Source organism: Cavia porcellus, unplaced genomic scaffold, assembly GCF_034190915.1.
Source record: "Cavia porcellus strain 051 isolate PalLab524CR breed Dunkin Hartley unplaced genomic scaffold, mCavPor4.1 scaffold_19, whole genome shotgun sequence".
Classification (NCBI taxonomy): Eukaryota; Metazoa; Chordata; class Mammalia; order Rodentia; family Caviidae; genus Cavia; species Cavia porcellus.
Window position 1 is genome coordinate 28,705,147 of NW_026947502.1, and position 11,903 is coordinate 28,717,049.

The window sequence follows — 11,903 nt, forward strand, 5'->3', positions numbered from 1 at the left end:
ACCAATTGACTGATTAATCAACCAATTCTTGACCCTGGAGATTTTACAATGGGCCAGCTGTGAGATCCACGAAGGTGAGAGATGGGCCTTAGTTTTTGGTCCCAGAGGGGAGAAAGCATTCAATAAATTGCTTTTTCAATATCCAAGAATGCTTTTTAAGTTGGTCCCCAATGCCTTCTGGTTGTTTTAGGGGACCTATTGAATTTAATTATCACAAGAGCCCATCCCAGGTACAAATTACCTCTCATTTTAGAGATTGAAAAAAAAAAAGTCTAGTAGAGAAGGCAAAGTAGCCTTCCGAAGGTCGCGCTGTCAGAAGAGGTGCTAAAGTGTTCTGAGAGCCCAGCCGCCCTTGGGAGTGAATATACAGATAGGGCTTCTCATAAAGGGCTTTCAGCCTTCCTTCCAGAAGCGCTGGAGCAGACCACTCAGAAAGAAGTTCCTTCCCACTTTAAAGATCTATGCTTCAACAAAAGGTGGAAAGGGACCCGGCAGAAGACCCGGTGAAGAGGCTGGTCACCTCCTGGTCACGGCCAGACCCTGGCTCTTTGATTATCATTTTAGTTATTTTTAAAAATTTTCTATCATTTTCCTCTTTCTGGCTTTATACTTTTTGTTCTCTGCCTGGACACCAAGACTCTAGCATACTGAGGAGAGAAGCTTTTTCCACTCCTAGAGAAGTTTATTAAAATAAGACATGCCTGTAGAATGTTTCTTTTCTAATGTTTCCAGAATGAGCCCCTGTACCCATAACCTGACAAATATTAATAATGAATTTGCAGGAAAAACTATACAACATGTGGCTGGGTTGAGTCCAGCTGAAAGTTGCACACTTTTGTACACTTTGGCATCTGAGGGCTAAACGAATTTCAAATTTGCTTCCAAATTATATAGCCAGCATCTTGTCTCATGCATCTAGAAGGCACAGAACTTGGTCTGGGTTTACCTGTACTGTATTTGAGATGCATATCAAGCCAACTATCATCAGGTATGACTCAAGGGGAAAATGCATACATCTCAAGATAGCCTTCATAGTCATTTTCAAAACTTTCTCTGAGATCCAAGTTTGTTTGACAAGAAAAGGAAAAGGACGAAGTGGAGAAGGAGAAGGAGAGAAAGGACAGCCTGTTTTTCGCGGTGGAGGGAGACCTAGAGGTTTATACAAGGCAGTGATTAGTTAGAACTTTATAACTTTTTTAGGTTCAAATTGAAGTAATTGGTCGATGAAGGCTGTTTTAACCCCTAAGATTCAGATTTTTTTTCTTCATTCTCCCAGGACTAGCACAGTTTCACTTCAGGTAAATGTTTGTGAAAGAAGCTTCCCAACCTTGGTCTTTTAAATAGTTAAAAACACAGTACTTCTTTCCAAAGCTCTAGAAACTTTAGGAAGAATTGGCTGTGTGACCTGCTCCACCCCTCATGTCCCCTCAGAATAATGGTTCAGATAGAGGAAAAATCAGCTGCCACCTGTAGCGTTACTTGAAGGACGCGTTGTGCCGGTGGCCTGCAGAGCTGCGGCAAGATTCAAGGCCTCTGCATTCTGAATGCCCTGTTTGAGACAGTCATCGCTGAGGGTTTGGGGCTCAGTCCTGAGGCTGTATAATTTGAGGTGGGCTAGGGATGTCTATGCGTTTTTAAAATTTCATTTTCTTTTCATTTTGGCAAGATAGAGTGAATAAAAATGTGCCTTCCAAGAGGCACTCGGGCCTGGGTGTGCGAATGTGGAACTGAGTCTTTCTGAGACTTTGAAGAGGGAAGAAGGAGCTACATATTATTATGGGCGAGTTTTCCTCCCTCGTCTTCACCTTTCAAAGCAAACATTGGCACATAAACACACAGAACAAGCTCAAACGCAAACTGACGGACACACTTTGCATTTGGTAGTTTGGTGGAGAAAATCAGATGCGGATCTATGCAGAGAGGAGATTCTGGGGCCGAGAAACGCGGGGTTTCCGGTTTTTAAAAGCTCTGTGCCCTAGGGTCCCGGCGGGGGCTTAGCAATGGTGTGTCCAAGTAGAGGAGACCGGGCTGCTGCTCAACTTCTCCACGATAAATCATTTAGGGAAGGCAGCCCTTGGCCACCTCTTGGGCCCCCTCTAATCCCCTTTTCCTTTTTCTTTTCCTTTTTTTTTTATCCCCCTTTTCGAAGAACGAGTCATATTAATAGTGCAGGCTGTGGGGCACTTGCCGAAGACAAGACACCGCACTTCTCTGCTGGCCACGCCTGATACTTGCTTTAGCAAGGACGTTGGCCCGTGCTTTTCAGCGCCGCCTACTAGAGCTGCAAAATCAGGCCAGTTTGGGTGCATAGTAGGAGCTTCATCAATGCTGTTGCAATACCAACTGTGGATTTTAAGCGTATTCAGGCAATGGGACGGCAAACAGTGGGATGAGAACAAGATGACTTTTCAAGAGGGGTCAAAGAAAGAAGAAATGGGACTCAGCGAACTTCCTCTTTAAATAATCGGCCTTAATTGTGTCTTGGACTTTTCAGTTTTGGCGTGATTATAACCCTTGAGGGATCGTCTAATAACAACTCTGCTGACTGCTCCTGTAATTAACTCCTAATTTATTTCAAACAGGGAAACACACACACACACACACACACACACACACACACACACACACACACACACACACACAACACACAAGCACACAAAACTCCAGCCTCTTCGGGAAGAGCCAATCGGAGGCGAGCGTTCGTGACGTCATCTCCAGGGCAGGCGCTGATTGGCTGCGCTGTGTCTCCCACTTCCCCTTGGAGGAAAGGCTCGGCTCCCAGCGCGCCCCTCCCGTCTCCCCCCCAAAAGTTTGAGTCGCGGCTGCTGGACTGCCAGCGGAGTCGCGCGCCCGGAGCTACGCGGGGCAGAGAAGTCATGGCTTCTCCGTCCAGAGGCAATGACCTGTTTTCGTCCGATGAGGAGGGCCCGGCGATGGTGGCAGGGCCCGGCCCCGGGCCCGGGGGCGCCGAGGGGGGCTCGGAGGATCGCCGCGTCAAGGTCTCCAGCCTGCCCTTCAGCGTGGAGGCGCTCATGTCCGACAAGAAGCCGCCCAAGGCGGGGTCTCCGCTGCCCGCCGAGAGCGTCTCGGCCGGGGCCAGCCTGAGGCCGCTGCTGCTGCCGGGACACGGCGCTCGGGAGGCGCACAGCCCAGGGCCTCTGGTCAAGCCCTTCGAGACGGCCTCGGTCAAGTCGGAGAATTCAGAAGACGGGGCGGCATGGATGCAGGAACCCGGCAGATACTCGCCGCCGCCGAGTGAGTGCTTGACGGGATCGGGACCGGCCTGAGGCGGGGCGGGGGGAGCCGAGGACTGGGGTTCAAGCGGAGCTCGGGTCCCCTCCACGTTCACTGTACAGCGGGGACACGAGCCTAGTAGTGCCTGATCTCCAGGTATCCGGGAAACTCAGCCTGATGTCGACAGCCAGGGTGCTCCTCGGGTAACCGTGCGTGTCCGGGGTCCCCTCGCTGCGCAAAGCGCGCAGCACCAGGGCGGACTCGCTGTCGCTGAACGGCGAACCCACCTGGGTTTAAGGGGTCAGTCGATGTGAGTTGCAGCACTCAGCCCTGGGCTCAGGCCACTGGGCTTGTTTTTGTTACTTAGCCTACGGGATCTCTCCCGGGGAAGTGAGGAAGGTACACGTTTAATGAGCACTGAACTCAAGGCTGGACGCAAGGCGACTTGGCGCACCGCGCTTTGAAACGCGAGGCCCTGCGAAGTGCGCTCCCATTTTAAAGATGAGGTCATTGGAGTCTAACTAGACATTCAGTGGAAATCATTATCTTTCGTGGGACTCGGCTGGTGGAGGGGCCAGATCCCAGGAATAGTGGCAGCCAACAAAGTAGAAAGGAAACGTCACCCTGTCTCCTACACAGCGAGTGCCTGGTTGACAAAGTTCTCACTTCGCTGGGAGCGGGCTGGGCTCACAGTAATAATTAACAGCATTCCAGCAGGGCTTGAGAATTTTATACAGTGATGCTCATTAGCCCACCCGAGCCGAATCCTCGCTAGTGTCCCACACCATACGGTGAGACTTGTAACCAACGTCTACTCCCATTTTCAGAGGTGGATGCTTAGGCTTTTATGAGGGCCGCATTCGCTTGGCCGTGGTTATGCATAGCCTTACACTGGACATGGGGATCGTCTGTTGAAGCCCTGCCCTGGATTGCCGTGCCCTAGCCTTTGATCTGTCTCCCCAAAGTCCAGGTCCTGGTATACCTGCACCCTATTTCTAGAAGCTGTGGCAATCTTTAGATGTAGTATCGATTTTAGGGCCCTGAGCCCCTAATTTTGAGAAGCCACTCGCTATCAACCTTTTAGTCAATCTCTTGGCCTTTATGACTTCTCCATGCTTCTCTTTCTATCTCCTTTCCTGACCCACCCCTCTTGTACCTGTAAAGAAGTTAAATAAGGGGCGGCCTGTAGTGGAGAGAGAACCTTCTTTTGTTTTTCTATTATTTAGCTCAAAAGGCTGGAGATGCACAATATTTCATGAACAGAACAAGACCCTATACCCAGGCGTCAGTGGCTGTCCCCTGAGGCAGTCTCTCTCCACCCTGCTGGAAATTCTGAAAGACTCAAAGGGCGAGGAGATTAAGGACTCAAAGAATTTAAACTCAAGTTTGCACAGTGCTTTACAGCACTTTTCACCATATTATCTTATCTGATCTCCTTTGTACTGCAGTAGCCGGCCTCTTGTTAACAGATGAACATTTCAGCAGAGTTCAGAGGGATCAGCAGTTTGGGCCTGACAAAAAGCTTGGGGACATTTAAAGATTGCCTACCAAGTAACACAGAAAGGTCTCTAGGCACTTTAAAATGTGGTACCCAGAAATCATCCTGGGAAATAGGTATTATTTACTCATTTTACCCATAGTAAAACGGAGGCTTACAAATGTTAAGACTCAACACATTAACAGATTTTGATTGCATGTGCATTCTTAGGCCAGGGGCAATGCTAGCAACACATTAGGCCTCAAGTGGAAAGAGAATCAAAGGTCAGCAATCCTGGCATCCTTAGTTGGGAAAGGGGCAACTCCCCACTAGTCCTGAAACCATCTCAGCCTTTTACTGTAGCTTCTCTGTCCTCTGGAATGCAAGTTTGAACCCTGGATATTACCTTTCCACAAGAACTAGAGAGTACAGTATTAGAAAAGATACCATTTTTAAGACAGAAGGGTTGTTGGTACTTTGGCCTTGGGAGTGCTAGCAGGAGCCCAGTGTGGTGGCAGGGTGGGCCAGGGAGTGCCTATGGACCGTGACAGAGCCTGGAGACCTGGGAGCCGACAGCCTGGAGACTAGAGAGCCACCCTCCTGGGGGCCTGGTTTTGTTATTCGGAGGAAGTAGGATAAATGCTGTTTTGCCTTCTATAATCGCATCCTTCCTCTGGCTAGTTTAAAATGGTATGGGGGGAGGGGTGGGGAATGGTGCCCTGGAAGAAACCTCATAGTTTTATGGCTTTGATATACAGATCCCCATCGCCTGGCTTTCATAATTCCAATGCAGCCCCACAGCTGCAGCTAGAGTTACTCTGCTCATGCACTTAAGATAGCTCAAACCCCTACATATATAGTCAGGAGTGAAGTTCAATATATGTACTGGAGCTGAAACCAGGCTCCTTCTCAGTCTGGTCAGGTCAGGGACGGGTAAGAATTATGTGGTTCTCCTAAGAGTCCCACGGTGGTATTGGGAGTGTTAGCAAGTTTTTAAATGAGGAAATGGGGTCCTCTGCTCTCCAGCTTATTTAGGTATTAGCATATGCTAAAGTCTAGACTTTTATGGGAGTTTTTTTTGTCCATCTTACTCCCAGATGTCTGCTGTCGCACTATGGAGCTTACTGCTTTTATTTTTGTGCCAGTAAAGTGATGTTAATAATGTGACACTCGGACAGATCTGTCTCTTGTTGGAAGTGGAGGCTGGGTTGGGACTTGTGCTATGTCACTCTGGAGTATGAAGTGTAAACTTTTCTTGGGCCACTGAAGTAACTAAACAAGAAATGTGGCATTCTCCAGTGAGCATACTGGAGTTGCTACTGTGGCTGCATTTGGAAAATTATTGGTAGCTCGTAAAAGCCAAATGCAGAACATTAATAGTTTACCCCATACTCCTGTAGCTCTATACTCCTCCCCTTACCCTTGAAAACAAGTCTGCAGTTAGCTGACACTGGAATCATTACCAGCATATCCTAGCCCTGTGACTTCCTATAATTGAATCCATTTTAAATTCGGTCTGGATGCGATTGCCATACTTTAGCTTGTTATTCCCTACTTCTAAATTCAGGAGACAAACTAATCATTTACACATTTGCCCTAAACCATAGAATGAGTAGAGGAGACGACTAAAATGTCATCATGTGCTCTCAATTCGGAGGCAGCATGATTTCCCCTGACATGTACATTTATGGGCGAGCTAATTTTCCCCTCCATCTTAGTAAAGTTTATATTACCGAAGCATCCAGCCAAGAAACTTAACCCACATCCAGATCTGTAAAATGATGTTCGGGTTTTATAATCTGTAGCCTGCATGGGCTGGCAGCTTTGTGGTTGTTTATTGCATAGGTCTGCCCCCACATCCTAAGATGCCATTAATTTACCACAGACTTTATCTACATGATTATTTTTCATAAATCTGCTGATGCAATCCAACTTTTCCTAGTTCAGAGAGGAGGGACCAAGGGAAACAGCTAACCCAGTACCTAATGCCTTCTTCATTTTGCTTGTGATGTGTTATTGTCACAGCACTGGGGGGAGGTATGGATAATCATGAGCCCAGCTTCTCCTTTTTAAACACAGGGATTGAAGTTATCGTTTTATTTCTCACCACACTCAACCCTCTTGACTTAAGAGAGTTTTGTGTGTGAGTTCCATTTCCATTATTACCAACACTATTTTCCACACAGAACATTCCATGACACCATTAAATTCCCAGGGTGATTTTTTTTTTTAAAAAGAAATTGAATGTGGTCCTTCTTGATCTCCCTCCACCAAAAAATTACGGTTTTACAGAGATACCTTTTTGAAAAATGAAACAAAGTATGTGTATATGTGTAAGCCAAGTGTTCTCAGTTAAGAGAGGAGATCTGCACAAACAACCTGGAGAGAAGCCCACCTTTGCTAACCAAGTCCCCTCTTTGTCCTCCAGGACATATGAGCCCTACCACCTGCACCCTGAGGAAGCACAAGACCAATCGGAAGCCACGCACGCCTTTCACCACGTCCCAGCTCCTAGCTCTGGAGCGCAAGTTCCGCCAGAAACAGTACCTCTCCATTGCCGAGCGTGCAGAGTTCTCCAGCTCTCTGAACCTCACAGAGACCCAGGTCAAAATCTGGTTCCAGAACCGAAGGGCCAAGGCGAAAAGACTGCAGGAGGCAGAACTGGAAAAGCTGAAAATGGCTGCAAAACCTATGCTGCCCTCTGGCTTCAGTCTCCCTTTCCCTATCAACTCGCCCCTCCAAGCAGCATCTATATATGGAACCTCCTACCCTTTCCACAGACCTGTGCTTCCCATCCCGCCCGTCGGACTCTATGCCACACCAGTCGGATATGGCATGTACCATCTATCCTAAGGAAGGGCAGGTTGACAGACTCCACATGGATGTTTGTTTCAGAGGGTTCCTTTTTCTCTCCAAGGAGGCTACACTGACCCAGTCCTCCTGCTGTCCAACCTTGCTTGCACCACTCAGAGCAAGAGCAGCGAGGCTGCGGGCCACATGACATAGATCAAGGTTCTTTAGGTGGTTGGCACCAAGGCTTGTTTTCTTGGCATAATCTTCTAAATGTCCCCTTTTCCTTTCACAAAGATTGGCTCTGACAGTTTTTATGTATAAATATATATATAATGAATATAAGACATTTTTATACAGCAGACATAAAAATACAAATTATTTTGAAAGGCAAAATTTATACACACATATATACATTTTTCTATTGATCACTTTCTGAAGAGTGACTGGATGCCCATTTGTTGTATTTCCTGAAGGGGGGAGACAAATTATTTATGAGAGTTGATTTTGATAGGATGACTGACTTTTGCTTATGGGAGACAAATATTAGAACTGGACACATTGCACATAGAAAGTAGACACAGAGAAAGTCAAGTGAAGGGGCTGTAAAACATGTTTGCATTTTATGCACATCAGAAAAATCTCCCTACGATATTTGGCTCTAATTTTTCTTCCTCTACATAGTTAATGTAACTTTTTCAAGATCAGTAAGAGGGAGATGAAATAATCCTAAAAATACCTCCGGTGGGTAGAAAATAGGAATACTTTCTAATCTCTGTCAAGGCTACTGTTTAACTATATTTTAGGTAATTGGAGAGTAAAAAATTAAAACACATCAGGAGGAATCCATGATTTCTGTGAACTATTAGGTGTGTCAGTCCTCGCACATTGCAAAGCTGATTGGGAGGGGAAGTGTGATAATTCTCTGCTTAAAAAATGAACATCTTATAACCATTTACCTATATGCTGAATGTTCCTGAACAATTAATAGAACCAGGAAGGGGGGAAAATTCATGCTTTCTGTGTGTGTGTGTGCCTTGTATGTGCTAAACTTATTAGGCAAATTTATATACTTTTTAACATGTTGGGGGCAGAGGGTAAAGCCATCTTTTGACTTGCTAAAAATGGTGTTGTCAAACAGCCCAGTTAGCTTCCTGGCATTTTACCTTCCTACCCGTTTTGTTTTTCCTCTCCCCACCCCAATATACTTCCATCCCTTTGAAAGGGTGCCTTGTACAATTTTATATATTTTATTGAAGAGTTATTTCTTATCTCTTATTCTGGAGTAAATTAAACGTTTGTTTTATTGCAGTAAAGTTTGTCCCAACTCATAATTATTTCAAAAGGTGCACTTAAACTGGGCTTAGCTCAAAAATGTCATGCAGATAAGGGACAGGGCCTGTCATTTTAATTACTGTTTTAATGTAAATCAATGAAGAGTTATGGCCAGCTTTGGGTGCGGTTAGTTGAAAATATAGAGATACTTTAAAATGGCTCCCTCGTAGCTTGTGTTGCTCATGGAAAAGAGATGGAATTGGTATTACAACTTTTGCAAACCCCAGTGGGAAATTAATTCAGAAGTGGTGAAGAAGAGGGGTCACTAAAATCTGAGTAATTTATCAGTGATGGATGGGAAATCTTGCAGCTATCAAGACCACTACCTTGAAGCTGAGAAAAAGGGACTTAGGGCTATTTGCAGTCGGAAATAGTAAATAAATCCACAGGTTAGGTCGGAGGGAAGGATGCCAGTTGCCATTTCTGGAGTATGTTGAGTGGCCTCTGGCTACCAGACCCTGTTCCTCTGGGAGATGGACTCCAACAACCTGTTCTGAGTCAGAAGGGAAAACATCGTTCATTCAAGTCCCTACACTAGTGGAAATGAATGGCAGTGAGTCTGTGGGCTTGGGTTTTAAGATAGTGCCTTAAGAAGATTGATAGAGGAAGTTGAGGGTGGACTTTAAACTCAGTTTTCTGTTGCACAAATAAATCAGGAGTAGCTGGTGATAACTTTTGGGGTCTAATTTCCTATGAACTGGAGCCCCCTGTTCCTGGAAACTAAGGAGAAAGTGTAGAGCAGCGTTATGGTGACTGCCAGGCATCTAGTAGCCCTGGTGCCTTCACCCAGCCCGCTTCCCTCATTTTCATTGAGCCGACACCCTAGATGCAGGTGGGCACCGGAAACTGTCCCTGCGTGGGGGAGCTCAAGGGGTCAGGCCATTTCCAATCTGCAGAAGCAGGATCCCAAAGGGGAGGATGTTTTGGAAATCGGAGACCATTCCCCCCTCGCTGTGCTGTCTCTGCACTAGAGCTGAGCCTCCAGGGTGCTAACCCTGACCCAAACTTGCATCCTGCTGTCCTACTTGGCCTCGTGAACTCGAGTCGGAATCAAGCCTTACTCATTGAAGGGAGGTGCGCTTGCTAAAACCCGAAGTCCTCGGTTTCGTCATCAGCCGCCAGGTTGGGTCCCTAATTAGCCCGTCCACCGAGCTTCCCTGCCGGCGCCGCTCCGACCCCGCAGCCCCAGGCAGTACTGGCAGGGTTTGGGAATCGGGAGACACCGGCTCAGGATTGAGAAGCAGTTTGCCTCGGGGAAGCTTTGGGTCCACGATCCGCAGAATCAGGGGTGTGTCTTGCAGGGCGAGTGGGGTAGATGGGATAAGTCTGGGTGGCTAGCCACCACCCCATCTCCCCAGATCCTGAAGAAAAACTGAGGCTCGGAGCCGAGGTTGAATAGTTATTTAGGCTCCAACATTAATTGCCCTCCAGTGCTACTGGAAGCTGCGGTCTGCACGAAGAGGAGCCGTGCGCCCCTGCTTTGGGGCTCCCCATGTCCTCCTGTCCTAGGTTGAGTTCAGTGTCACCATCACCGCTGTCCGGTCCTCCGTCAGTTTTGGTAGCGAACGCCAGACGTGCCAGACGGCCAGGCTGACAACCGGCGGGGGCAGACCACCGGCACGTTACCCAGGACCCGCGCAGACACGCCTTAAAGCCAAAAATACCAATGCGCGCTCCTCGGACGCCTTCGCTCCACTGCCCGGCAAAACCACCTGCCCTTCCGCACTTGAAAGCTTTGGTCCAAACGTTCCAGACAGATGGCCCTGCGTTTTCAGAGAGGGGCAGAAAGCAGCGTATCACATTTTTACCGACTTATGGAGACCCTGCTAAGTGAGGAACTAGCTATTACTATCTTGCACGTACGCATGTCGCGACAAACGCTTCCAAGAGCTTTAGTTGGAGAAACTGAGGCTCAGAGAGCGGCTCACTGAGGTCACAGAGCTTATAGGTAGCAGCAAGGGAATCCAGGGGCAATATACTTCACCCTGCCGAGGTGGAGTGCAGGAGGTGGGCATCAGAGTTGGCAAGGGAAGCCCATCAGAAAGGACACAGCCTAGATGTGGAGTCTGCTCCTGGCTTGCATCCCTCGTGGCCGTGAGGGGCTTCCGGCAGAGCGTCCCAGCTGCCTCATCTCGAGGGGCCCGCTCAGCAACCCCCCAGTCCCATCCCCGCCCAGCAGGGCAGGGCGGCAGGAGCAGGCAGCGCAGGCCTGGCTGAGACAGAGCGCGCGTTGGCAAAACGTCTGCCTGACCCGACTGAAAAGAGGATCCCTGCCTTTGAGCAGAACCTTGTCTGACCGAATGAAAACTCCCACGGCCATTCTTTGCTACAAAAGCCTCTCATTTGCCACGGGTTGGAGAGGCCATTCCCCGACCCCCATTCTCTTTCCACCGCTGGGTTTGAAATAAGCATAAACCTCATTTATAAAGGAACCCACGTCACACACACACCCTCCCTAAAATCACAGGGCCTGGTTAGTGAAGTTGATTGTGCCTGTTGCCCCCTTTTATGTAAGGGGAAAAAAAAAACTTTTAGGGCTGGTGATACGCAGACGCTTAATGAAATAAAGTAGTCACAGCAAGAAGGAAAAGCCTGCTGTCACCTTCCTACAGCCCTTCTCCCACCCCCAGCCACCCTCTCACCTCCTCCCTGCTAGGAACTAAATAAAAAGCAGTAAAGCTTTTCCAAAATATTCCGCTTCAAAGCAGAGCGGAGTACCAGGCTTCGGGAATCCTGAATCCTGCCCTGATAAGGTTCGTAATAATCAAATCCAAACTCCATCCACCTCCTCCGACTCCTTCCAACCTCCTCCGACCTCTGCATTTGTTGATGAAAACACTTTGATGTCCTGAGTCCTCCAAACAATTATTATTATAATTTTAAACAACCTGGTATTTTCCATTACTAACGGCTCGGGCTTTGAAGTTACACCTCATAATTTCCTAAATTAAATAAATCATTTTAAGTTTGCACTGGGAGGCTTTTAATAGCAGAGAAAGGAATATCATTATCTTATTGAGACCCAATTGTGGTGGCTCCAGTTTGGCTGTAGCTAGGGGCAATGTAG

At 47.6% G+C, this 11,903-nt stretch overlaps 1 protein-coding gene across 1 annotated transcript; it reads left to right on the forward strand.

Moving 5' to 3' along the window:
• Positions 1-2,756: 2,756 nt before the first annotated feature.
• Msx2 (msh homeobox 2) lies at positions 2,757-8,817 on the forward strand. Its single transcript, XM_003473221.5, has 2 exons — positions 2,757-3,255; positions 7,140-8,817. Exons 1-2 carry the CDS (start codon positions 2,877-2,879, stop codon positions 7,562-7,564), a joined length of 804 nt encoding a protein of 267 aa, XP_003473269.1. The 5' UTR covers positions 2,757-2,876; the 3' UTR covers positions 7,565-8,817.
• The last annotated feature ends 3,086 nt before the right edge of the window (positions 8,818-11,903 follow it).